At 46.5% G+C, this 25533-nt stretch overlaps 1 protein-coding gene across 2 annotated transcripts; it reads left to right on the top strand.

Moving 5' to 3' along the window:
• Nucleotides 1-271: 271 nt before the first annotated feature.
• On the top strand, nt 272-25467 carry LOC137653474 (uncharacterized). Of its 2 annotated transcripts, none has more exons than XM_068386903.1 (2): nt 272-457; nt 24678-25467. In XM_068386903.1, exon 2 carries the CDS (start codon nt 24690-24692, stop codon nt 25209-25211), a length of 522 nt encoding a protein of 173 aa, XP_068243004.1. In that variant the 5' UTR covers nt 272-457; nt 24678-24689; the 3' UTR covers nt 25212-25467. The 2 variants fall into 2 exon arrangements, with proteins under 2 accessions (XP_068243004.1, XP_068243005.1); XM_068386904.1 differs by having other exon boundaries at nt 446-584.
• The last annotated feature ends 66 nt before the right edge of the window (nt 25468-25533 follow it).

Raw genomic sequence — 25533 nt, 5'->3', positions numbered from 1 at the left:
TATATATATATATATGTATATATATATATATATATATATATATATATATATATATATATATATATATATATATATATATATATATATATATATATATATAACCTATGAACACAAATAACTAGAAGTTGAGTCATCATGATCCACGGCAGTGTTCGTTTGCACCTAGACTGAGAAAACCAAAAAGAAGCAAGCTGGCTTTATTATGTAAAATGGCAATGATTTATTGGTCATTACTGCATTCCTATACTTATAAATTAAATTGAAAAATTAAAATGCAGTGCAAACAGGCTTCGATTTTTCATAAAATTAAAATGCACTCGTTATTTAACACACGCCCTTTATGATCGTACATTTAAACGAGGCGCCGCTACGGCTGCGCTTTGTTGCGCTATTATTCTGCGGTTTGTTTATTCAACTAAACGCAACACAGGTGTCATTTGAGCACATTTGACATAAGGTAGTTATTGATGGCATTTTAGTTGTATTCTTGTATTGTGTTATACTATAGTCAAGTCTTTAGATCTACTATAGTGGGTGAAACTCAAGAAATGTCTTAATCAAGTGTTTATGTGGCCAATATTATTGTAAGTTATTCAGTTTGTTTAGTGAGTTAGGTTGTATTTAGTTTATTATAAGACTAGGTATAGATTAAGTAATTTTTTTTGTTATCGTAGCTGGTTTTATTGTAGAATATTACAATGTTAGTTGAGAAACGAACTATCTGTTACTAAGTTTAACTGCCGCTAATTTTCTGGTCCTATACGCCAGTGGAATCTTCGGGTTTATTTTTATGTTCAAGCCATCAAAACCATGTATTTTACCGCTTTTGAAAACTTGAATATGGTCTGATTATTGTAATATTGAATGTTTCTGGCAGCTCTTGGAAAATGATGGACTGGGCATCCCGTGAGCATAAAATACCACCTAACCTAACATACAAGCTGCCCCCTTACCTACTTACGTAAGGATGGCTCAGCGAGCCTCTCTAAGAACTCTATATTCCTAGCAATAGGGTTGAAAATAAGGAGTTTTGGAGCATGGCCATCACCAGAAAGCATAATGATTTCTGGAGGAAATTCATAGTTTTTGAATTATGGTAGGCTGACTACCATAACTGAAAAGCTATGGTTTTGCACTAGTTATCGTCATCATTTATGTTTAAACACCTTAAAGTATATTGTGTACTAGCCTAACTTACATTTAAATAGCCTTTTTTAAACTTGGGAGCCTTTGTATGCCAGCAATTAGGTCCTCCCTTGTGGATTAAAAATGGACATCAACTAACCTCAACTTTCCCCCTAACCTAACCTACAAGCTGTGTCCTTACCTAACGGGCGGTGTTCCCCCCTTACACTGTCTTATTCTAAGTTAGCCGTAATCATACATGCAGGTGGCTGCTATCATGCAATTAAACTTGTTTATGCTAGTCATCATCATAATAAACCAGTCATCATAATAAAAAAAATCACTAAGTAAAACTGAGTAATAGTAATAAAACGTGGTCAAAACACTGGAGCTTTTGTTTGCCGGGACTTCCAGGCACATAGTATTTGTTCTTCACCAGACATACTCGTTTGGGATAACTGTATCCTCAAGAACGGTCGCCAACCGGTGGTCCGTGAAGAAAATTTTGGTGGTCTGCAGAAAAATTGGGAAATTTCCATTTTCGTTTTCTTAATCCTATTCGGGAAACCCTGACATGTACACAGAAGACAGAGAACAAAGTGATAGTGTCAACAAGTGTAGGGAGTGGTCTTCCTCCAAGTGGGAGAGGTTTTCGCGGCGGCGGAAGAAGAATCACAAGCGGGATAGATATTTCTACTTCAAAGGTTGCTTTGAAGGGAGAAAAACCCAAGGCTTCTTCTTCCATTGCCCTACCCTCCTTTGAAGCTCCTACTCGGTCGGTCTTAGAGAGACCGTCAAGTAGTAGCGTAGACCAAGTTATATCCGACCAACCCCGGGACTCGAGAGATGAGGTTGCTTCCCCTAGCGAAGTAGCACCACCTCTCCCCCCGGGTGAGGCCTTGTCACTAACTTCCATTTTTCAGATTTGGTCCTCCTTGGGGCTCACGGGTTTGTCCTCCAAGGAGGCCCTGCTACAGTTCATCTGCATGGGTGCTTCTGTTAAGCAATCATCGGCGCCGTCAGAGGTAGATTCCCTGACTTTTGTCGACGTTGTTATGTCAGAGGTGTCTTATGCGGCGTCATCCATCTCCTGTACCACTCCAAACTCTACAGCTGTAGCTGCCGACTTAGTTTCCCCCGTTCCTGACTATCCTCCGAGGGGGAAACTAAGTTCATCATTGGTCTCTCCTGCTAGTGTTTCTCACCCTTGGGGGAGTTCACTTACAGAGACTCCTCTTCGGAGGACTGTTGATGGTCAGCTTGCTGATCCAATGCCACCCAGAGGGCGCATCCGTCAGAAGGCTCGCCTTCCTCTTCGCCTTAGAGGTCTCCCTTCACCAGCAGTGAAGAGGCGCCTCTTTGGTACAATGTTATCACTGCAGTCCCCCGCAGAGGAGCCTCCGTCAGACCTTCATTCATCCATCACTGCACTTGAAGTCTTGTGACTTTGGTCCTGGACCTTTCTGCAGATCGTTCGCGATCTCCTTCGGTGGATGGTCGTCCTTTCAAAGGACACGTCGACTATCTATCCGACAGACCTGCCGACCTTCCATCGCCGTTCCTGTCGCCTGTAGAGCCTAATGTAGCTCCTCCAAAGTGCACAGCTGTGTGCCATCACTCTCGCCCTGCGCACCACGCGCCTACGCGCTCAGACCAGCGCTCACCAGCAGCTCATCACTCTACAACGCTTCGGCGCACCACTCAACCTGCTCGCCCTCACAGACGGTAGCAGCCTCACGCGCCTGCGCGCCAACATGCAATTACGCGCAGTCATTTACCTGCATATCAGCGCTCTCATGCGTACCACGCGCCCACAATCACCTGTGCACCCTGCGCGCCACGTGCCCATGATCACCTGTGCACCCTGCGTGCCACGTGCCCACGATCACCTGTGCACCCTGCGCGCCACGTGCCCACGATCACCTGTGCACCCTGCGTGCACACACCCAGGGTCGCCTACGCGCCAGCACACCACAGCGCACTTGCGCTCTCCTGCGTGCCCAAGATCTCCTGCGCTCCATCGCTCTCCTGCACCCACGCGCCCATGATCTCCTACACGCCAGCGCCCACCTGCGAACCAACCACGTTACCGCCCTCACCTACTCACCATCTTTCACCAGCGCTCGCCAGAACATCAGCGCTCACCTGCGCGCCATCTATCTCCTGCGCGGACACACAGAGATGTGTGTACATGCCATTTCTCTGTGTGCGCGCCATCTCTTTTACGGATACGCGGGGCGCGCGCCGTGATTCTCCTTCGCGCTCGTGCCCGTGCTAATACTCTCCTGCGCGCGCGAGCCCCAGTACTCTCCCTCGCGCGAGCCCCAGTACTCTCCCTCGCGCGAGCCCCAGTACTCTCCCTCGCGCGAGCCCCAGTACTCTCCCTCGCGCGAGCCCCAGTACTCTCCCTCGCGCGAGCCCCAGTACTCTCCCTCGCGCGAGCCCCAGTACTCTCCCTCGCGCGAGCCCCAGTACTCTCCCTCGCGCGAGCCCCAGTACTCTCCCTCGCGCGAGCCCCAGTACTCTCCCTCGCGCGAGCCCCAGTACTCTCCCTCGCGCGAGCCCCAGTACTCTCCCTCGCGCGAGCCCCAGTACTCTCCCTCGCGCGAGCCCCAGTACGCTCCCTCGCGCGAGCCCCAGTACGCTCCCTCGCGCGAGCCCCAGTACGCTCCCTCGCGCGAGCCCCAGTACGCTCCCTCGCGCGAGCCCCAGTACGCTCCCTCGCGCGAGCCCCAGTACGCTCCCTCGCGCGAGCCCCAGTATTCTCCCGCAGAACAGGCACGAACACAGATGCATCATACGGCAAGGTCGCCATCGCCTCATTCCCCTCCCCGCAAGCGCATACCATTGCCCACTGTGGGAGAAGGGGAACACTTTCATGCAGAGGGGTTCAGGATCTCTAAACTGCCTTCTGAGGCCAACCCACCTATCATAGTAACTCGTCGTAGGGAACCTTCGGTTCCTTTCCCTTCAGGGGATCTGTCTGACAGTGCGTCTGTCAGCCAGCAGCCCTGGTTCAGTGCTTTGGTCAGAGCCATACCACAGGCTTTCAAGCCTGTCCTGTCTGATCGCTCATCAGAGCGACCTATAGCTGTAGACCTAAGGCACGGTCACTTCCCCGAGGGCGAAGCCAACTCCATACAGAACATCGAGGCAAGTTCCTCCTGTTTCTCAGAGAGACTCTCCATCCCTGTCGGACGAAGATCTCCCGTCACCTAGGGAACCACGCGAAGAGAGAGACTCCCCTATCGCACCAATGGAGGAAATCTCTTCTTGCCGAGAGTTCCCCGCAATCTGAGATCAGAAACGACATCCCACACAGGTCATCGATGTTGGTGTCTTACCTCCTTCCCCGGAAGGAATCCAAAGATTCCAAAACTCTGCCGAAGTCCTCCACTAGGGCTAGAATGGAGACAGCCAGCCACTCAGGGAATGTCCGCGACTCACCCCAAGAAGAGCCTTTGGGGTTAGAAGGAGACTTCGCTGCAAGTCCTACAGCAGGAGGAGATCAGCAAGAGTCAGAGCATGCATTCTGGCAGGTTCTGACTCTAATGAGGGTTCTCAGTGGGTTTGCCGACCCAAAGATATTCCCTCGAGAGGGCAAAGACATGGTCCTAGGCTGTGTTTTTGGTACTCAGAAACCCTCAAAGACCAGTGCAGCCCTGGTCTCAAGTGGTGAAGAGTACCAGGGACAAGATCTCCCAACAGCTCTTTGAGTTTGCCTCCTCCAACCATGCCGGTACCACGAACAAGCCCCTCCCACCTCCTCGCGTACAGCAGAGGAGGTACTTTGAGATCCTGGAGGAACCCAGTTCAGCTCTTCCTCTTCACCACTCTCTGGAAGAGCTAACCAGGGGAATCCCTCTTGAGAGACTCTCCAACCGGCAGGTCTCGTTCTCGGCAACTGAGATCCTTAATCAGGAGAAGGTCACAAAGTATGCTATGCAAGCTACTTCGTGGCTGGATATCTGGCTAGGGACCTTAGATATCCTGATACGATCCGAGGATTTCTCCAAAGAACGTACCAGGAAAGCTATGGAAACCTTCCTACTCTCAGGTAATCGCACGATCGAGTTTCTTGCCCACCAAGTCTCGAACTTGTGGCCAAACACCATCTTGAAACGTTGAGATGCAATGTCTGAGAGGTTCCTCCAGAAGGCCCCTAGCGTCGAGATAAATAGGCTCAGACACTCCTCCATAGAGGGGTCCCATCTGTTTGAGCCTAAGGATGTGGAACTTGCTGCTGAAAGGTGGAGGAAGTCTCATCAAGACTCCCTCCCTCCTCCATAGGGCTTTAACATCTAAGCCCTATAAACTTCCAGCACCACAGCAGTCCCGTCCAACCAAGACGACGACGACGACAAAAACAACAGCGAAGACAATGATGTCTTAACCCCTTTCTTGTCAAAGACAGGAAATGCAAAAAGTCCTCTAGGGGAGGGAAAAATCCTACAGGGAGCATCCGAGGCCGCAAACGCTAGGATAGGCAGTCCCCCTGCATTTCCACCAGTGGGGGATGCCTGCAAAGTTGCGCAGACAGGTGGAAGCAACTCTGGGCCAATTCCTGGGCAATCTCCGTGATCAGTCTAGGATATCGCGTCCCGTTCATAACATCTCTACCTCCCCTGACCAGGAATCCAGTGTCATTGAACTCCCTTGCCATGGGATCAGCAAGGGGGCAAGCCTTTCGTGCAGAAGTCCAGACCCTGTTGAAGAAAGGCGCTCTCCAAGAGGTCCTCGACGGATCCCCAGGCTTCTTCAGTCGACTTTCTTGTAAAGAAGGCGTCTGGAGGCTGGAGACCAGTCATCGACCTCTCACCCCTGAACAAGTTTGTCAAACAAACTCCATTCAGCATGGAGACGGCAGACATGGTCAGGCTGCAAGATCTCATGTGCACACTGGACCTAAAGGACGCGTACTTCCAGATCCCCGTCCATCCCTCTTCAAGGAAGTATTTAAGATTCAGCCTAGACAACAGAATGTACCAGTTCAAGGTGTTGTGCTTCGGTCTTTCCACAGCACCACAAGTCTTCACCAGAGTGTTTACCCTAGTGTCATTTTGGGCACACAGGATTGGCATCCGTCTCCTCTGCTATCTGGACAACTGGCTAATCCTAGCAGACTCGGTGTCAACCCTTCTTCAACACTGAGACAAACTTCTGAGACTTTGCCAGGATCTGGGGATCATGGTAAATGTTGAGAAGTCCTCTCTACTTCCTACTCAGAGACTGGTATACTTAGGCATGATTATAGACAGCAATCTCCACAAAGCCTTCCCATCAGACGACAGGATAACAAGGCTGAGGAAGGTCGCAAGACCTTTTCTCATACGAGAAGAGCTTCCAGCCCAATCGTGGTTACGTCTCCTTGCTCACCTTTCATCGCTGGCCCGTCTAGTTCCCAATGGTCGCCTTAGGATGAGATCCCTGCAATGGCGACTCAAGTCCTGGTGGAATCAAGCTCACGACTCCCCGGACATCCAGATCCCCATGAGACCTGCGGAACTGACGGACCTTCAGTGGTGGGTGACAGACGAGAATCTACGAAAGGGAGTAGACCTTCTCGTCCTTCCTCCGGATTTGATGCTGTTCTCAGATGCTTCAAAAAAAGGGTGGGGGGGCCCACGTGCTGCACCACACGACCTCAGGCCTCTGGACAGAGTCAGAAAAGTACCTCCACATAAATCTCCTAGAGATGAAGACCGTCTTTCTGGCCCTTCAATGGTTCCAACAGTACCTGGCAAGCTACTGAGTGGTGGTGATGATGAGCGACAACACCACGGTAGTAGCCTACATCAACAAGTAAGGAGGTACTTTTTCGCAGCAACTATCCCATCTAGCAGTAGAGATACTGAGATGGGCCAAAATCCACTCGATACCACTATCGGCACGCTTCATTCCTGGCAAAAGGAATGTGCTCGCTGACAACCTGAACACAGCATCTCAGATAGTGAGTTCCAAGTGGTCTTTGGATCATCTAGTAGCCAACAAAGTCCTGACTTTTTGGGGTTCTCCGACTGTGGACCTCTTCGCAACGGCCCTGAACTTCAGGCTCCTGCTGTACTGTTCCCCAGTCCCAGACCCCAAGGCTCTCTGGCAAAATGCTTTTCAAAAGCGGTGAGACAACATAGACATTTACGCCTTTCCTCCGTTCTGTCTGATGAGGAGGGTACTCAACAAGACCAGAACATCGGTCAATCTTTCAATGACCTTCATAGCTCCGCCATGGCATCACGCAGAATGGTTTCCGGACATTCTGCAACTCCTAACGGGGCCTCCAAGAGAACTCCCTCCACGACACAATCTACTCAAACAACCACATGCCAACGTCTTCCACAAAGCCGTATCTTCGCTACGACTTCACGCCTGGAGACTATCCAGCATCTCTTCTGTGAGAGAGGATTTTCGCAACAAGTTGCGATCAGGATGTCTGGATACCTGCGAAAATCATCAGCAGCAGTCTACCAGGCAAAGTGGAAAGTCTTATGTAGTTGGTGTCGTGGAAGGGGTATCTCTCCTCTCAATGCCACTATTTCAGTAATAGCAGAGATCCTCGTGTATTTGCGTGAAGAAATGCGCCTATCAGTCTTGGCAGTGAAAGGCTATCGCTCAGCCTTAAGCCTCGCCTTCAGACTGAAAGGAATAGAGATTTCTTCATCGCTAGAACTTTCTCTATTCATACGGAGCTATGAACTTACCTGCCCCCAGCCAGAAGTGAGACCTCCCCCCATGGAACGTGGTTTGAGTTCTCAGGTCTCTCAAGAGACCTCCCTATGAACCATTACCCCAGGCCACAGATCGCCACTTGACTTGGAAGACAGTGTTCCTGCTAGCTTTGGCCTCGGCCAAGCGAGTCAGTGAACTTCATGGTCTCTCATACGACATCACCCATTCAAGGGGATGGGGAGAGGTAACGTTCAGCTTCGTCCCCGAGTCTATTGCTAAGACTCAGAACCCGGGAGTAGCGGATCCTCGATTCGACTCCTTCCGGATTTCTAGTCTCCTTACTGTAACAGATGACCCAGACCATCTCTTACTATGCCCAGTAAGGAGTTTAAGGCTGTACCATCTGGCAGTTGAGATACTCAGATGGGCAGGAGACAACTCAGTGTCCTTGCCTGCTTGCTTAATTCCAGGCAAAAAGAATATGCTTGCAAACAATTTGAGCTGAGCGACTCGGATAGTGTGCTCCGAGTGGTCTTTGAATCATCAGGTAGTCAACAAAGTCCTGACTTTGTGGGGTTCCTCGAATGTAGACCAGTTTGCGACGACCCTGAACTGCGGGCTCCCACTCTACTGTTCCCCAGTCCTGGGCACTATGCTCTCTGGCAAGATGCATTCCAACAACGGTATGACAACATCAGTGTTTATGCATTTCCCCCCTTCTGTCTAATGAGAAAATTCCTGAACAAAGTCAGAATAAGCAAGAACTTATTAATGACACTGATAGTTCCTCTATGACATCACTCAGGGTGGTTCCCGGTCTTTCTGCAGCTCTTGACAGAGCTTCCAAGGAACTTTCTCCACGACGCGATCTACTCAAACAACCACATGCCAACATCATCTACAAAGCTGTAGCTTCGCTTCGACTTCACACCTAGAGACTGTCCAGCATCTTCTCACTCAGAGAGTTTTTCACGAGTTGCGGAAAGGGTGTCTGGACATCTTAGACACTCTTCAGCATCAGTCTACCAGGCTAATTGATCTGTTGTCTGTGGTTGTTGTCGTGGAAGGGGTATCACTTCCCGCAATGTCTCTACTCCAACAATGGCAGAGTTCCTTGTATATCTTTGGGAGGAAATGCTCCTCTCGGCTTCGGCAATCAAAGGCTACCGCTCTGCCTTGAGTCTCACCTTTAAACTGAAGGGAGTAGATATTTTCTCCTTGATGGAACTTTGTCTCCTTATATGAAGTTATGAGATTACTTGTCCCCAGCCGGAAGTTAGACCTCCTCCTTGGAACATGGTTCGAGTCCTTAAGTCTCTGAAGGGAGCTCCCTATGAACCATTACTCCTGGCAACAGATCGCCACCTTACTGTGAAGATGGTGTTACTACTCGCTTTGTCTTTGGCCAAGAGAGTTAGCGAACTGCATGCAAGCAAGCAAGCAAGCAATAGAAGTCCTGCTTGTATGAAAAATACATATTACATCCAGATTTTTCATGTTTTTCAAGACGGATTGTAAAGCAACTGTCTGCATACCTCCGCAAGTCTACCAATGGTCTACCAAGCAAAATGGTCACTTTTGTTCCATTTCTGTCAGAAGGGATATTACTCCTCTCAAAGCCACTATACCATTGATTGCAAACTTTAATTTTCCTACGGAAAGAGACGCTTCTCTCAGTCACAGCAGTAAAAGGCTATCGCTCAGAACTTAGGCAGGTCTTCATACTGAAGCAAAATTACCTTTCTCCTTGTGGGAACTTTCAGTTTTGATTAAGAGCTTTGAACAGTCTTGCCTACCTCAGTAACTCAAACTCCTGCTTTGGAGTGTGATTAAAGTTCTGAAGTTCCTGAAGGTGGCACCTTTTGAACCCCGCCACACAACTTCAGATCGAGACCTTATTCTAAAGCCTCATGGAAGAGAGTGAGTGAGCTCCATGGACTGTCTTATCTTGGTTTCACACTCCCGGGTGTCGAAAGATCTGTTGTTTTCTTTTGTACCAGGGTTTATAGCCAAGATCCAAAATCCATCAGTTAATGATAATAGATTTGACTCCTCCATCTCAACCATCAAGGAAGTAACTGATGATCTGGCCAGTTTGTTACTTTGTCCTGTAAGGGTAGTTTGTTGCTACTGTAAGAGAACTGCTCCCTGCCATCCTTCCGTCCCTAACTTGTTTGCAAGCACATGTCAAAACATGAAGGGAGTGTCTAGAAACACCATATCTTTCGGGTTGTGTGAAGTCATCCTTAAAGCCTATAGATCTTTGGGAGAAGAGCCGACTCTGGCCCCTCCCAAAGCACGACATACACTTCATGGTGTTACTGCATCCTTAGTGTTCCGCAAGAACCACTCTGTAGCTTTAAGTCCTTGGTGCAGGGGTTTGGAAGAGACAAACCACCTTCACTGCACATTACTTGAAAGACTGCACCCACACATCACTGGATACTTTCTTTTTGGGCTCAGTGGTAGCTGCACAAAAAATAGTCCAGACATGTCTTTGCAGGATGGTTAACCTTTGTCACATCATGTTATTCTCAGCATAAGTGTGTATGAGAGTAGAATGAAGGATTTCTTCCTTCTCCTTGGAGCACCCCCTCCTTGGAAATATCAACATAGGAGACCACTTACGCAAGTAAGAATATCTCTGACATCACTTTTGAATTTGAACATATTGAATTTTCAATATTAAACTTACCCGATAATCATGTAGCTGTCAACTCCGTTGCCCGACAGAATTCTATGGAGGGATACGCCAGCTATCACAATACTAGAAGGGGGTGTATTTACCAGCGCCACCTGTGGCCAGGTACTCAAGTACTTCTTGTTGACACCTCCTCAATTATTCCTCTGTCGTGCTTCCGGCAAGACGTTCTGGGATACGCTTATGTTCTTGGAGTATTTTCACGACTTTGGTGAAGTATTTCTCTTTGATTTCGGCTGTCGCTTTACTGGAAAACTTCTATATTAGCTTAGTTAGCTTTTGGAATTAATTTGATTAATTTTGGTGACGAGAGAGTATGAACTCTCGTTCACCTTTCAATGGCCGACCCTTCCCTTAGACGGAAGTGTTGGTGTCTAAGAGAGTATAGACTCTCTTTCTTAATTTTGCTTAACAAAGTTATAGATTTATTTTATATCTCTCCGCCTCTTATAGGCCTCTTCGATTAACTTCCTTTTATTATAAACTCATTAAAATTAATTTTTATATTTGTTTATATTCGACCTTCCTAATAGTAGGCGGTCTTTTACCGAAGTTAATAAACTTTGAGCCCGTCATTAACATATTATGCTATTTCCGCCACAGAGTTTGAAAGATTTTCTTTGACAGTCTCGTACTGTTTTCAAAGCTGAACTAACGTTTTGTTTTGTCTCTGCAGTTGTTGACGTTCAGAACGTTCAACTTGCACTCTATCGTTACGATAGAGAAAGAATGTTCACGGTTTCACGTTGCAGTAAGAGTAACCGTGTCTAGCGTTTTGTTCATTCTTTCTTAACTTAATGGTTTTGATCCTAATAAAGGAACTTTTCAGTTTTTTCCTTTAACAATAATATGTTTTAACGATATATATGATTGGGCTCTTCTCTCAGGTTCTAAGTCAAGAGAGAGAGAGAGAGAGAGAGAGAGAGATAGAGAAGGGAGAAAGAGGATAAACGTTTCATTCAAGCCTGCCAGGCGTACGAGTAACGTCATTATCGATTTTTGCTCTTCTCCCTAGTCTCTTTAGGGGAAGAAACTAAACGTTTCTAGAGTGATCTAGTGTTTAGTCTCTTTCCAACCACTGATTTATCTTTCATTAGATTTTTCTGTTACATTGTAATTCTGTTTTCGCAATTACTAACTTTGAGAAAGGATAGAATTGCGTATTTCAGGTACAAACCACTTAAGTTTCGAGTTCAGTGAAATAAGTGCAAACAGAAATCAAAGTGATAAGTGATTAGTGCGTGAGGGTACTTTTGTGCGCGCCAGTCGTCCTCCCAGTCCGGGACCTCTTGCAAGCTCCCAAGCCCAGGGGAGAAGCAATGTCGAAGGGCATAAGGGTTCAGCAGGCCTTGATCGGCGCACAGAAGTATTCTCGGTGGTTGTGGGCGTGTCTTACCGAGACCGTCACTCCCACCCGCAGACGATTGAACCCTTATTTTGCTCGTCTGCAGAAGAGATTAGGGGAGAAAATAACGCTGGTCTCAGGTCTCAAGACTTCTTAAACGTTAAGTCCAGACCTATGCCAGACGTACGAAGTTAAAGTTCACAACCCGAATGCAGTTACTGCAGTCCATACAGTCACAACTTTCGGTCTTGATGCGTGAGTGTCGGGCTGAGAGTGTTGCACCGCCTGCACTCCCTCCACCTGTTCTCGCTGCACCTGTGCTCGCCCAGCCTGCACCTGCTCCGCCTGTGCTCGCCCAGCCTGCACCTGCTCCGCCTGGTCGCAGCACCATCTGCCAGGCGTACGATGTTGTGAACTCTACTACAGTCCATGCAAGCACAGCTTTCGGACTTGATGAGTGAGTGTCGGGCTGAGAGTGTTGCTCCACCGCCTCCGCCTACACTCCCTCCTCCTACACTCGCTCCGCCTGATCACAGTACCATCTGCCAGGCGTATGATGTTGTGGACTCTACTACAGTCCATGCAAGCACAGCTTTCGGACTTGATGCGTGAGTGTCGTGCTGAGAGTGTTGCACCTCCTGCACCTGTGGTGCACCAACCTCCTGCACCCGTTCAGCCTGTGCTGCACCCGCCTGCACCGGTGGTGCACCAACCTCCTGCACCCGTTCAGCCTGTGCTGCACCCGCCTGCACCGGTGGTGCACCAACCTCCTGCACCCGTTCAGCCTGTGCTGCACCCGCCTGCACCGGTGGTGCACCAACCTCCTGCACCCGTTCAGCCTGTGCTGCACCCGCCTGCACCGGTGGTGCACCAACCTCCTGCACCCGTTCAGCCTATGCTGCACCCGCCTGCACCGGTGGTGCACCAACCTCCTGCACCCGTTCAGCCTGTGCTGCACCCGCCTGCACTCGCTGCACCCAGTCGCAGCTCCATCTGCCAGGCGTACGATGTTGAACCACTTTCGGAGTTTGCTGTTCACAGTGTTGTTCAGCCTCAGCCTTCTTTAAGGCAACCCTTGCTTTGGGATCAGGAGAGTTACACTCTTCCTCCTCCTCCCCTTGCTGCTCCTCCAGTGGTGCAACTCTCGGTTGGGGTACAACAACCTCTCCCCTCCGTGAGTCTGTCTGCTTAACCAGCGCTGCACCGAGTTCAACCCTCATCTAGGCAAGCTCATCTACACCATGCACTTGCGCCTCAGGAGCCTCAGCTTGCTAGAACTTTACCTTGTTCTGCGCAGCCTCAACCTTCTCATGCTCCACTCATCTCTCAGGAACAGGAACGGACTACTCCGCCTCCGTCCTCCGCTTAGCTGGTACAATCCTTGGGTGCAACTCTTGCTAGGAGTCAACCTCCTTCACCCTTGCACCTGCCTTCTGCTCCGTCTGTTGTTCAGCCTATGCAGTCTGAACCTCAGGTTTTCCCTCAAGTTGAGGAAACCTCTGTTGTTGTTCCAGCTCGTTCTGACTCTGCTGTTCAGCATACCATGGTTTAAACCCCATGCAAGCATGCATTAAGCACTCTAGCACTGGTCATGGAATTTCTGAGAAATGTTAAACGCCATGCACACGCTCTGCTTTCCTTTCAGCAGGCTCTGCTTACAGCAGGCTCTACTTCCTACATGCTCAGCATTCAGCATGCTCTGCATTCAGCATGCTCTGCATACAACATGCTCTGCATACAGCATGCTCTGCATTCAGCATGCTCTGCATACAGCATACTCTGCATACATCATGCTCTGCATACCTTACCGCATGCTTCTCAACACATCTTGGGTTGTTGCCAACTCACTAGACTGTCAAGCAGTTTCATAACGTTGCCTTCTAGTCTGCTGCTTTGCACCAGTGAACCCTCACTCAGAGAACTTAGCTTTTCTAGGATAAGGTCCCTGTAGATGAGAAAGTTCTTTTCTCCCTCCTTCTGATATTCCCTTGAGGACTCTGTCATTTGGAGGGAGCCTTTAGCTGCATAACCTCTTATGGACTTTTATTTAAGCATAACATGCTTACAGGGAAGGTAATGGTTACACTTCAGCCGCTAATCCCGTCTGTTACCACACCTGCTCCCATAGACCTTGAGCTGTGTTGCATGACATGCAGTCCAAGCTTAGTCCTTGTTAGAGGATTTTTTGTTTACGGAGTCAATGTGTCACGGGGAAGACGTTCAACAACCAACAGAAGGGACTTGTTGTGACGCAGTGGGCAACCTCAGCAACCCGTTAAGGAGTTGTCTGTACGACCCAGACAGTCTAGACAGATTCGGGTTGTCACTGTACTTCCTCGCTTGCCCATGATTGACAGTTTACAGACTGTGCAGCAGTATCATGATCTTGTGTCCGGCTCCGTCAGACGACTGGCTTTTAAGAGCTCCCTCAAGTCGTCGCTGTCTGGAGATTTTCAAATGGACTATGGATCTGACCAAGGAACTGGGCCTCCTGGTCAATTTTGAGGAGTCTCAGCTCGTTCCATCCCAGACCATTGTCTCCTTGGGTATGGATCTTCAGAGTCGAGCTTTTCGGACTTGTCCGTCGGCCCCAAGGATCTTCCAAGCCCTAGAATGCATCCAGAGCATGCTGAGAAGGAACCGATGCTTAGTCAGGCAGTGGATGAGTCTAACAGGGACACTTTCATCGCTGGCCCTGTTCATCGAGTTAGGGAGACTCCACCTCCGCCCCCTTCAGTATCATCTAGCTGCTCACTGGATAAAGGACATGACGCTAGAGACGGGCTCAGTTCCTGTTTCCGAAGAGATGAGGTCTACTCTAACGTGGTGGAAGAACAGCATTCTTCTCAAGGAAGGTCTACCATTGGCTGTTCAGTCCTCCGACCACCGTCTCTTCTCGGACGCATCGGATACGGGCTGGGGTGCGACACTGGACGGACAGGAATGCTCGGGAACATGGAATCAGGAGCAAAGGACACTTCACATCTATTGCAAGGAGTTGTTGGCAGTTCATTTGGCCTTGATAAACTTCAAGTCCCTCCAGCTTAACAAGGTGGTGGAGGTGAACTCCGACTACACCACAGCCTTGGCTTACATCTCCAAGCAGGGAGGGACTCATTCGAGGAAGTTGTTCGAGATCGCAAGGGACCTCCTCATTTGGTCAAAAGATCGAAAGCTCACGCTGGTAACGAGGCTCATTCAGGGCGATATGAATGTCATGGCAGATCGCCTCAGCCGGAAGGGTCAGGTCTTCCCCATAGAGTGGACCCTTCACAAGAATGTTTGCAGCAGACTTTGGGCCCTGTGGGATCAGCCAACCATAGATCTATTCGCTACCTCGATGACCAAGAGGCTCCTCTTGTATTGTTCTCCGATTCCAGACCCAGCAGCAGTTCGCGTGGATGCCTTTCTGCTGGATTGGTCCCATCTCAACCTGTATGCATTCCCGCCGTTCAAGATTGTCAACAGGGTACTTCAGAAGTTCGCCTCTCACAAAGGGACACGGCTGACGTTGGTTGCTCCCCTCTGGCCCGCGAGAGAATGTTTCACTGAGGTTCTGCAATGGCTGGTCGACGTTCCCAGGACTCTTCCTCCTAGAGTGGACCTTCTGCGTCAACCTCACGTAAAGAAGGTACTCCCAACCTCCACGCTCTTCGTCTGACTGCCTTCAGACTATCGAAAGACTCTCAAGAGCTAGAGGCTTTTCGAAGGAGGCAGCCAGAGCGATTGCCAGAGCAAGGACGACATCCACTCTCAGAGTCTATCAGTCTTTATGGGAAGTCTTCCGAAGCTGGTGCAAGGCCAATGCAGTTTTCCTCAACCAGTACCAATGTAACCCAGATTGCTGACTTCCTGTTACATCTAAGGAACGTAAGCTCCCTATCAGCTCCTACGATCAAGGGTTACAGAAGTTTGTTGGCAGCGGTTTTCCGCCACAGAGGCTTGGATCTTTCCTCCAACAAAGATCTACAGGACCTCCTTAGGTCTTTTGAGACCTCAAAGGAACGTCGGTTGTCCACTCCAGGCTGGAATCTAGACGTGGTCCTAAGGTTCCTAATGTCATCAGGATTTGAACCGCTCCAATCAGCCTCTTTTAAGGACCTCACATTAAAAAACTCTTTTCCTCGTGTGCTTAGCAACAGGTAAAAGAGTAAGTGAGATCCACGCCTTCAGCAGGAACATAGGTTTCACATCTGAAACGGCTACATGTTCCTTACAGCTCGGTTTTTTAGCTAAAAACGAGCTTCCTTCCCGTCCTTGGCCTAAGTCGTTCGAGATCCCAAGCCTGTCCAACATGGTGGGGAACGAACTGGAGAGAGTACTTTGCCCAGTTAGAGCTCTTAAGTACTATCTAAAGGTCAAAACCATTACGAGGACAATCAGAAGCCTTATGGTGTGCTATCAAGAAGCCTTCTCTACCAATGTCTAAGAACTCAGTTTCTTACTACATCAGGCTTCTGATTAGAGAAGCAAATTCTCATCTGAAGGAAGAAGACCTTGCTTTGCTGAAGGTAAGGACACATGAAGTGAGAGCTGTGGCTACTTCAGTGGCCTTCAAACAGAACCGTTCTCTGCAGAGTGTTATGGATGCAACCTATTGGAGAAACAAGTCAGTGTTCGCATCATTCTATCTCAAAGATGTCCAGTCTCTTTACGAGTACTGCTACACCCTGGGTCTATTCGTAGCAACGAATGCAGTAGTAGGCGAGGGCTCAGCCACTACATTCCCATAATCCCATAACTTTTTAACCTTTCTCTTGAATACTTTTTATGGGTTGTACGGTCGGCTAAGAAGCCTTCCACATCCTTGTTGATTTGGCGGGTGGTCAATTCTTTCTTGAGAAGCGCCAAGGTTAAAGGTTGTGATGAGGTCCTTTAGTATGGGTTGCAGCCCTGTATACTTTAGCACCTTTGAGTTGATTCAGCCTCCCAAGAGGAACGCTGCGCTCAGTAAGGAAGACGATCTTATTAAAGGCAGAGTAACGGTTCAAGTCGACTTCCTTACCAGGTACTTATTATTTCATTGTTATTGTGGATATATATGAAATATGGGATACTTAGCTATCCTTTAATCTTGTACACTGGTTTTCACCCACCCCCCTGGGTGTGAATCAGCTACATGATTATCGGGTAAGTTTAATATTGAAAAATGTTATTTTTATTAATAAAATAAATTTTTGAATATACTTACCCGATAATCATGATTTAATCGACCCTCCCTTCCTCCCCATAGAGAACCAGTGGACCGAGGAATAATTGAGGAGGTGTCAACAAGAAGTACTTGAGTACCTGGCCACAGGTGGCGCTGGTAAATACACCCCCTTCTAGTATTGTGATAGCTGGCGTATCCCTCCATAGAATTCTGTCGGGCAACGGAGTTGACAGCTACATGATTATCGGGTAAGTATATTCAAAAATTTATTTTATTAATAAAAATAACATTTTTAAATTAATTTTCTTTATACAAAATCACAAACTTGTTGGGGCTGTGACTCAGTCACTCTCCTTTTGTTCATGAGGCTGACATCTTGACCTTGCATCTCATATGAGTTGGTCTTGATTTTCTTGTTTTAAATATTTAACTTAGCCGGTGAATATATAATAGCTGCAACTCTGTTGCTCGACAGACACATACATAAAAAACTCGCGAGCGATCGCTATGCAGGTTGCGGGTGTGCCCACCAGCGCCAACTGTCGGCCAGATACCACTCTCGGATGTAAACAAAACCTTCAATTTCTTCTCTGTCGACGTGTCGACAAGACATACTTTTACTTGCTGTTGAACCTGGAGTTTTTCCCATCATATTTGGTGAAGTACTTTAATTTGGTTTGAGCTTTCGCAGTACAGGTGTTTTTCTTCAAATAAATCCTTGAACTCGTTTTTGGATAGATTTAATTTTTGATGACAAAGAGAGTATGGACTTTCTTTGACTTTCAAATGGCCGACCCTTCCCTTAGAGGGAAGTGTGTTTAGGCTTTTAGCAATTATCTTATCACGTTATAAATTAATTATAGATTTTCCTCTATATATTTTATATCTCACCGCCTTTATTAGGCCTCTTCGATTAACTTTCCATTTATAATAAACATGAAAATAAATTTTAATGATTTGTTTATATGCGACCTTTCCTGAGAGTAGGCGGTCCTAACTTGGAAACCGAAGTTAAACAACGTTGAGCCCTTTCAATCGTAAATAGCTTTTAAAGAGCTAATGATTTAAAACTTTTTAAATGAATATTTTTTAATAGATATTTTATGAAAGATTTTCTTTGAATAGTCTTCGTACTGTTTCAAAGATGAACTAACGTTTAGTTCATTTATGCTACGCAGTTTGCGCTCTATCGTTACGATAGAGAGAGAGAGTATCACGGTTTCACTTTGCAGAAAGAGTAAATCGATTCTGACGTTTTGTTCATTCTTCTTTCAAAGCTTAAATGTTTTAAATTCTATTTTAAAGGAACTTTTTAATTGAAAAACCTTTCAGTTTTTTCCTTTGGTCAAATAACATGTTTATTTGACAAAACGTAAGTGGGCTCTTCTCTTAGGTGCGAAATCAAGAGAGAGAGAGAGAGAAAGATAGAGACGGAGGGAGAGAGAGGAGAGAAAACGTTCCGTTCAAGCGGGTAACGTTGTTCTCGAGTTACTCTCGTCCCTAGTCTCTGTACGGGGAGAAAGGATAAAACGTTTTTAGTTTTTTATTCTCGTCCCCAGGCAACGTACGGTGAGAGATTGAAAACGTAGTTTTGAATGAACTAGTGTTTAGTCTCTTCCCCAGCCGCTGAATTTTTTATCTTAAAATATGTTTACTGTTTTTTGCTGGTATTAATGTGCTTGCATTATACGACTGATTTCGCAATTACTACCTTTTGATGAGGGTAGAATTGCGTGCTTCAGGCAGAAATCGGTAAAAGTTTCGATTTCAGTGAAATAAGTGCAAAACAGAAAATCGTAGTGATAAAGTGATATTGCGCAAAGTGTTATCAGTGTTGCGACCGAGGGTTCGTCTGTTCGTGCCTGTCGTTCGCCTAGTCCGGGACCTCTTGCAAGCTCCCAAGCCCAGGGGAGAAGTAATGTCGTACGACTTATGGGTTCGAGAGGCCTTGATCAGCGAACAGACGTTCTCTCTATGGTATCGGGTGTATCTTACCAAGATCACCCCTACCATAAGGCGAGAGAGACGATTTTCTCCTCGTCATCCGAAGGCTTTTCGCATAAGAAACCTGAAACAAGGTTTCGAGGCCCTTAAGCGAAAGTCAGTCCTTTCAGGACAGGTCCAGCGTCCTGGTTGTAGCCATTAGGACAGCTCTGACCCTATGCAGTCATCGGAAGACTGCTCGTCGCCTAACAAAAGCGTAACACAGACTCCGAGAGTCTTTTTGTTGGCAAGGTTTTGCGGTCACAGACGTTACCCTCGTCTCTTACCGCAACCATTTCCGTTGATCCTAAATGGGTTGTACGGCAAGACATGCAGAATAAGCTTGCCTCCCTTATGGAAGACTATTCTGCCGATAGTCCGTTGAGCCTAGCCGTTTATCTCATCGAGATCCTGGCTTTCAGCCACCCTAACGTTCCTTTGTGCATCCTGTTGACGTTGGCGTAGCTAAGTCACGTCAGTCAGGTTGTTTAGAACCACACTCGATGCGGTCTCGTGTGGATTTTCAGCCACATTTGGACGTTAGGCCACTTGCTGATGCTCCTGTTGACGTTCAGGACGTTCGCTAACAATCGGAGTTGACTTGTTTTGACGCTGAGCGTCAACCTCCGCATTCTAGAGTGGTTTTGACTGCTCAGTCTAGGCGGTCAAAGCAGTCTCGAGTGGACGCTGTGCGTCCTCACGCACCTGTTGTTGTTGACAGTTCACAGACTGTCAAGCAGTTACATGACGTTGCGTCCTGGTCTCTCGCACATGTTGTTGTTGACAGTTCACAGACTGTCAAGCAGTTACATGACGTTGCGTCCTGGTCCGCTACTAATGCACCAGTGCGTGTGGACTCTGCTTGTAAAGCATTGCCACCACGGTAGGTCTCTCCCTGGCTGAGACTCAGCTATTATCGGACAAGGTTCCTTCAGATGAGGAAGTTGCTGTTCCCCCTCCTACTGATATTCCCTTGAGGACTCTGTCAGACGGAGAGGAGCCTAAAGCTGCTTAGCCCTCTATGGACTTTAAATAAATCATGCTGATTTTTAAGGATCTTTGTCCGGATCTTTTTGTAACTGCTGCTCCTCGTTCACCTAAACGTCAGAGCTTACACTAGGCCTAGCTACTTCGAAGCCGTTGTTTTATAAGCTAGTGCTCTCTCGCTCTCCTAGAGAGCTTTACGTTTGCTAGGCGACTGGTTTATCACCAGGAGGAGGTTGGGGGATACAGCCTTTGCTTTCCCTTCTTTTAAACTGGCTTATAGAGCGAGAGTCTGATATGACACGAGAGAAGTTCTCGGCTTGGGAGTTCCTGCCTCTGCCCAGATAGACTTCTCAAACCTCATAGACTCTCCCTGGCGCCTGGCCATGAGACGCTCCAAGATTTTACAGGTCAACTTCACAGCTGTTTTCGAGCCTTTGAAGTTTTGCTGTACAATTATGTCATGCATAAACAAGGCTTTCAGGGATGGCTCCAATGATCTGACAGCCACGTTCTCTACAGGAACAAGTCCCTCAGGGATGGCTCCATGATTTGGCAGCCATGTTCACTGCAGGAGTACGTAAGAGGCAAGTGCGCTCAATGTGTTCATTGTCAAGACAAACTTCACGATGAAGTCTTCCAGGCTGTCTTGACAGCATTTATGGAAGGCGACTGGATGGTCTCTCTCGACCTTCAGGAGGCATACTTCCACATTCCTATACACCCGGATTCCCAACCGTTTCTGAGGTTTGTTTACAGGAATGTGGGGTACCAGTTTCGAGCTATCGGGGATCCGAGCCTCCCTGTACTTGGACGACTGGCTTCTCAGAGCATCGTCCAGCCTTCACTGTCTGCAGGATCTACATTGGACGTTGAGTCTGGCCAGGGAGTTGGGACTTGTGGTCAACCTAAAAGTCCCAACTGATCCCATCCCAGATTATTCTTTTTTTGGGGATGGAGATTCGCAGTCAAGCCCTGCTCGAAGTCCAACTAATGCTGAAAAGAAAACGTTTATTCAGTCAGGAGTTGGAACAGTCTCGTAGGGACTCTCTCATCCCTGGAGCAGTTTGTCTCACTAGGGAGACTACCCCTTCTGCCTCTCCGGTTCCATCTAGCCTCTCACTGGAACTAGGACAAGACATTAGAGACGGTATCATTCCCAGTCTCCGAACCAATAAAGGCATGCCTGAAATGGTGGGACAGCAATATCAGTCTGAGAGAGGGACTATCCCTAGCAGTCAAGAACCCAAACCACGTGTTGTCCTCAGACGCGTCGGGTTTGGGTTGGGTGCGACCCTGGACGGTCGGGAATGCGCTGGTCGGTGGACCTCAAGTCAGAAGAGCATGCACATCAACGGCAAGGAGCTATTAGCAGTCCACTTGGCCTTGATGATATTAGGAAGCGTCTTCGAAACTAAGTGGTAGAGGTCAACTCAGACAACACCACAACTTTGGCGTACATCTCCAAGCAAGGAGGCACACACTCCTTCACGCTGCTCGAGATCGCAAGCGACCTTCTCTTATGGTCTAGAATTCGAGGCATCTCCCTGTTGACGAGATTCATCCAGGGGGACTTGAACGTCTTGGCAGACTGTCTCAGTCGGAGGGGTCAGGTGATACCCACGGAATGGACCCTCCACAAGGACGTGGGCAAGAGTCTTTGGGCTTCTTGGGATCAACCAACCATAGACCTCTTTGCCTCCTCGTTGACCAAAAGGTTACCAATCTTTTGCTCTCCAGTCCTAGATACAGAAGCAATCTACATAGACGCGTTTCTACTGGATTGGTCTTTTATGGACTTATATGCATTCCCACCATTCAAGATAGTCAACAAGGTACTGCAGAAGTTCGCCTCTCACGGAGGGACAAGGTTGACGTTGGTTGCTACCCTCTGGCCCGCGAGAGAGTGGTTCACCGAGGTACTTCAATGGCTGGTAGACTTTCCAAGAAGTCTTCCTCTAAGGGTAGATCTGTTACGTCAGCCCCACGTAAAGAATGTCCATCAAAGCCTCCCCGCTCTTCGTCTGACTTCCTTCACACTATCGAAAGACTCTCAAGAGCTAGAGGTTTTTCGAAGGAGGCAGTCAGTGCGATTGCAAGAGCTAGGAGAGCTTCTACCTTTAGAGTATACCAGTCGAAGTGGGAAGTCTTTCGAGACTGGTGCAAGTCAGCATCTGTGTCCTCGTCCAGTACCTCTGTAGCCCAAATCGCAGATTTTCTTTTACATCTGAGAAAGGTTCGCTCCCTTTCAGCTCCCACGATTAAGGGCTACAGGAGCATGTTGGCTTCGGTCTTTCGACATAGAGGCTTAGATCTTTCCAACAATAAAGATCTCCAAGATCTCCTTAAGTCTTTCGAGACCTCTAAGGAACATCGTTTGGCAACTCCTGGATGGAACTTAGACGTGGTCCTAAGGTTCCTCATGTCAGACAGGTTTGAGCCATTACATTCAGCCTCCCTGAAGGATCTCACCCTCAAGACACTTTTCCTAGTGTGCTTGGCTTCGGCTAAAAGGGTCAGTGAACTTCATGCCTTCAGTAAGAACATCGGCTTTTCTACAGAAAAAAGCCACTTGTTCACTTCAACTTGGTTTCCTGGTCAAAAATGAACTGCCTTCTCGTCCTTGGCCTAAATCTTTTGATATTCCTTGCTTATCAGAGATCGTAGGCAACGAACTGGAAAGAGTATTATGTCCTGTTAGAGCTCTTAAGTTCGATTTAGCTCGTACTAAGTCATTACGAGGGAAATCTGAGGCATTATGGTGCTCAATTAAGAAACCTTCATTGCCTATGTCAAAGAATTCTTTGTCATATTTTATCAGATTTTTTTAATACGAGAAGCTCATTCTCACTTGAATGAGAAAGACCGATGTTTGCTTAAGGTTAAGACGCACGAAGTTAGAGATATAGCAACCTCCGTGGCCTTCAAGCAAAGTATTATGGACGCGACTTTTTGGAGAAACAAGTCAGTGTTCGCGTCATTTTACTTAAAAGATGTCCAGACTCTTTACGAGGACTGCTACACACTGGGTCCATTCGTTGCAGCGAGTGCAGTAGTGGGTGAGGGTTCTACCACTACACTTCCCTAATTCCAATATCCTTTTAATCTGTCTCTTGAAATGTTTTTAATATTGTTTTATGGGTTGTTCGGAAGGCTAAGAAGCCTTTCGCATCCTGATTGATTTGGCGGGTGGTCAAAGTCATTTCTTGAGAGCGCCCAGATTAGGGGTTTGATGAGGTCCTGTTGTATGGGTTGCAGCCCTTGATACTTCAGCTCCTGGGAGTCTGTCAGCATCCTAAGAGGATCGCTGGGCTCCGTGAGGAAGACAGACTTACAAGGCAGAGTAATCGTCCAAGTCAACTTCCTCACCAGGTACCTATTTATTTTGGTTTTGTTATATTGATAACTGCCAAAATGAAAAAACTCTTAGCTTATACGCTGTAAACATAATTAACTCTGGTCTCTACCCACCTCCTTGGGTGTGAATCAGCTATTATATATTCACCGGCTAAGTTAAATATTTAAAAATGATATTTTAATTATAAAATAAATTTTTGAATATACTTACCCGGTGAATATATAAATTAAATGACCCTCCCTTCCTCCCCAATAGAGATGCAGTGGGATGAGAAGAAATTGAAGGTTTTGTTTACATCCGAGAGTGGTATCTGGCCGACAGTTGGCGCTGGTGGGCACACCCGCAACCTGCATAGCGATCGCTCACGAGTTTTTTATGTATGTGTCTGTCGAGCAACAGAGTTGCAGCTATTATATATTCACCGGGTAAGTATATTCAAAAATTTATTTTATAATTAAAATATAATTTTTATTCCTTGGGTCAAGAGTCTGACAGACACCCTATCTTTCACTGAGACTGCCACCTACCTGTGGAAGACTCCCACTTGAATGATGAGGGTTTGTATTTGTGTAGGATTAAACTAAAAATTTAAAATAATAATGTGTATTTTTCCTAGCTATATAAACCTGAGTCTTGATTTATATGTTCTGCTTCATCCACCTCTCAGGTGTTGACCGTGAACAAAGTGAGGCAAGTCCCACTGTCTCAGCTGCTCCTACCCAGTGTGGGTGGGATGGCTGGCAACCATACATTGTCACTAAAATCCCACCATTTTTTTAATTCTGTTTGTAGCAAAACAACAACTGAGTAAACCCACTTATAAATGACTGGTTTGCATAGCTAGGAAAAATACAAATTTTTAAAATTGGTAGTGTTTTCTTCATTTTGAAATTGAACAAGCTTAAGTTTTGTCAGATTGTGACTAATTTTTTCCTGGCAAGTGTTTTGTGGTTTTACTTTCTCTCTTCAAAAAATTTTGAAAAGTAAGTTGCTTTTCTAGATTATGTCTTGTATTTAGCTAAATTAAGTTGTCATGTTATATTAATTAATGTTATAAATTATTGCAGTAATTTTCTTTGGTTAGTTTTTATTTAAGGAGAAAGTAAATGTTATGCAATCAAGGTACATAACTCTAAAGTTGCTTGATTTCAGAATTTTATTGAAGCTAATGCAATGGTATGAATTTTCATTTCTTGCATGAAATTTAAAGAAAAAATTTAGATGTTCAGTTTGTATGGTAGGTTATTGTAATCTCTGAATTAGAAATAGATTCTCGATGAATCGAAACAAACTTTTATCATGCAGTAGAATATATTTTACAGATTTTTTTTAGAGTACAGTATGTCTATTTTGTGTATTTCAGAGTGCTTCAGGAATGTCTAGTCAATACAAGCGCCCATCTCTCACAAGTGGAGGAGGGAAAAGACGTTCTGGTAGCACTAAATTTGAGCTTACGGAAGAACAGAAAAATGACATCAAAGAAGCTTTTGATCTCTTTGACCCAAATGGCACCGGGACTATTGACCCCAAGGAACTCAAAGTAGCAATGAGAGCCCTCGGATTTGAACCAAAGAAGGAAGAGATCAAGAAAATGGTAGCTGAAATTGATAAGGATGACAACGGTAAAATTAAATATGAGGAGTTTCTCACTCTAATGACAATAAAGATGGCTGAGAAGGATGTGAAAGAAGAGATATTGAAAGCTTTTAAGTTATTTGATGATGATAACACAGGTAAGATATCTTTTGTTAATCTCAAACGTGTGGCAGAAACACTTGGAGAAAATCTCACTGATGAGGAGTTGCAAGAAATGATTGATGAAGCTGATCGTGATGGTGATAATGAAATCAATCAGGATGAATTCTTTCGTATAATGAAGAAAACTAGCTTATATTAGTGTGTTAGCCATGATAAATAACTACTTTTTGTATTTTGATATTTTTTTTCGGTGAAAAAGTACAATTTGAGTTCATGGTTTTGATTTGTTCCATGGATTTGTGACCATAATGTGTTGTTGCAGTATTTTTCCTATGTATGAACATTCCAGGTGTGCATTTAGATAAACCTCTTCCAAAAGGAAAAACTTAAAAGTTGATTTTAGACTTGAAATCAGTGGTACGCTAGTTTTTTTTTTTTTTTCCCTTTTTTTTTTTTTATCAAGAATGCATAATAAATAGTGGTGTATAGGTGTCAAGCAAATCCATTTTATAGGTGCTTTT

This window comes from Palaemon carinicauda, chromosome 14, assembly GCF_036898095.1.
Source record: "Palaemon carinicauda isolate YSFRI2023 chromosome 14, ASM3689809v2, whole genome shotgun sequence".
Classification (NCBI taxonomy): domain Eukaryota; kingdom Metazoa; phylum Arthropoda; class Malacostraca; order Decapoda; family Palaemonidae; genus Palaemon; species Palaemon carinicauda.
Note: the sequence above shows the minus strand (reverse complement) of the source record. Positions and strands in the feature narration are given on the sequence as shown.

What these genes read in the sequence shown, in the direction of transcription:
- LOC137653474 (XM_068386903.1), top strand. Translation starts at nt 24,690, where the DNA reads ATGTCTAGTCAATACAAGCGCCCATCTCTCACAAGTGGAGGAGGGAAA.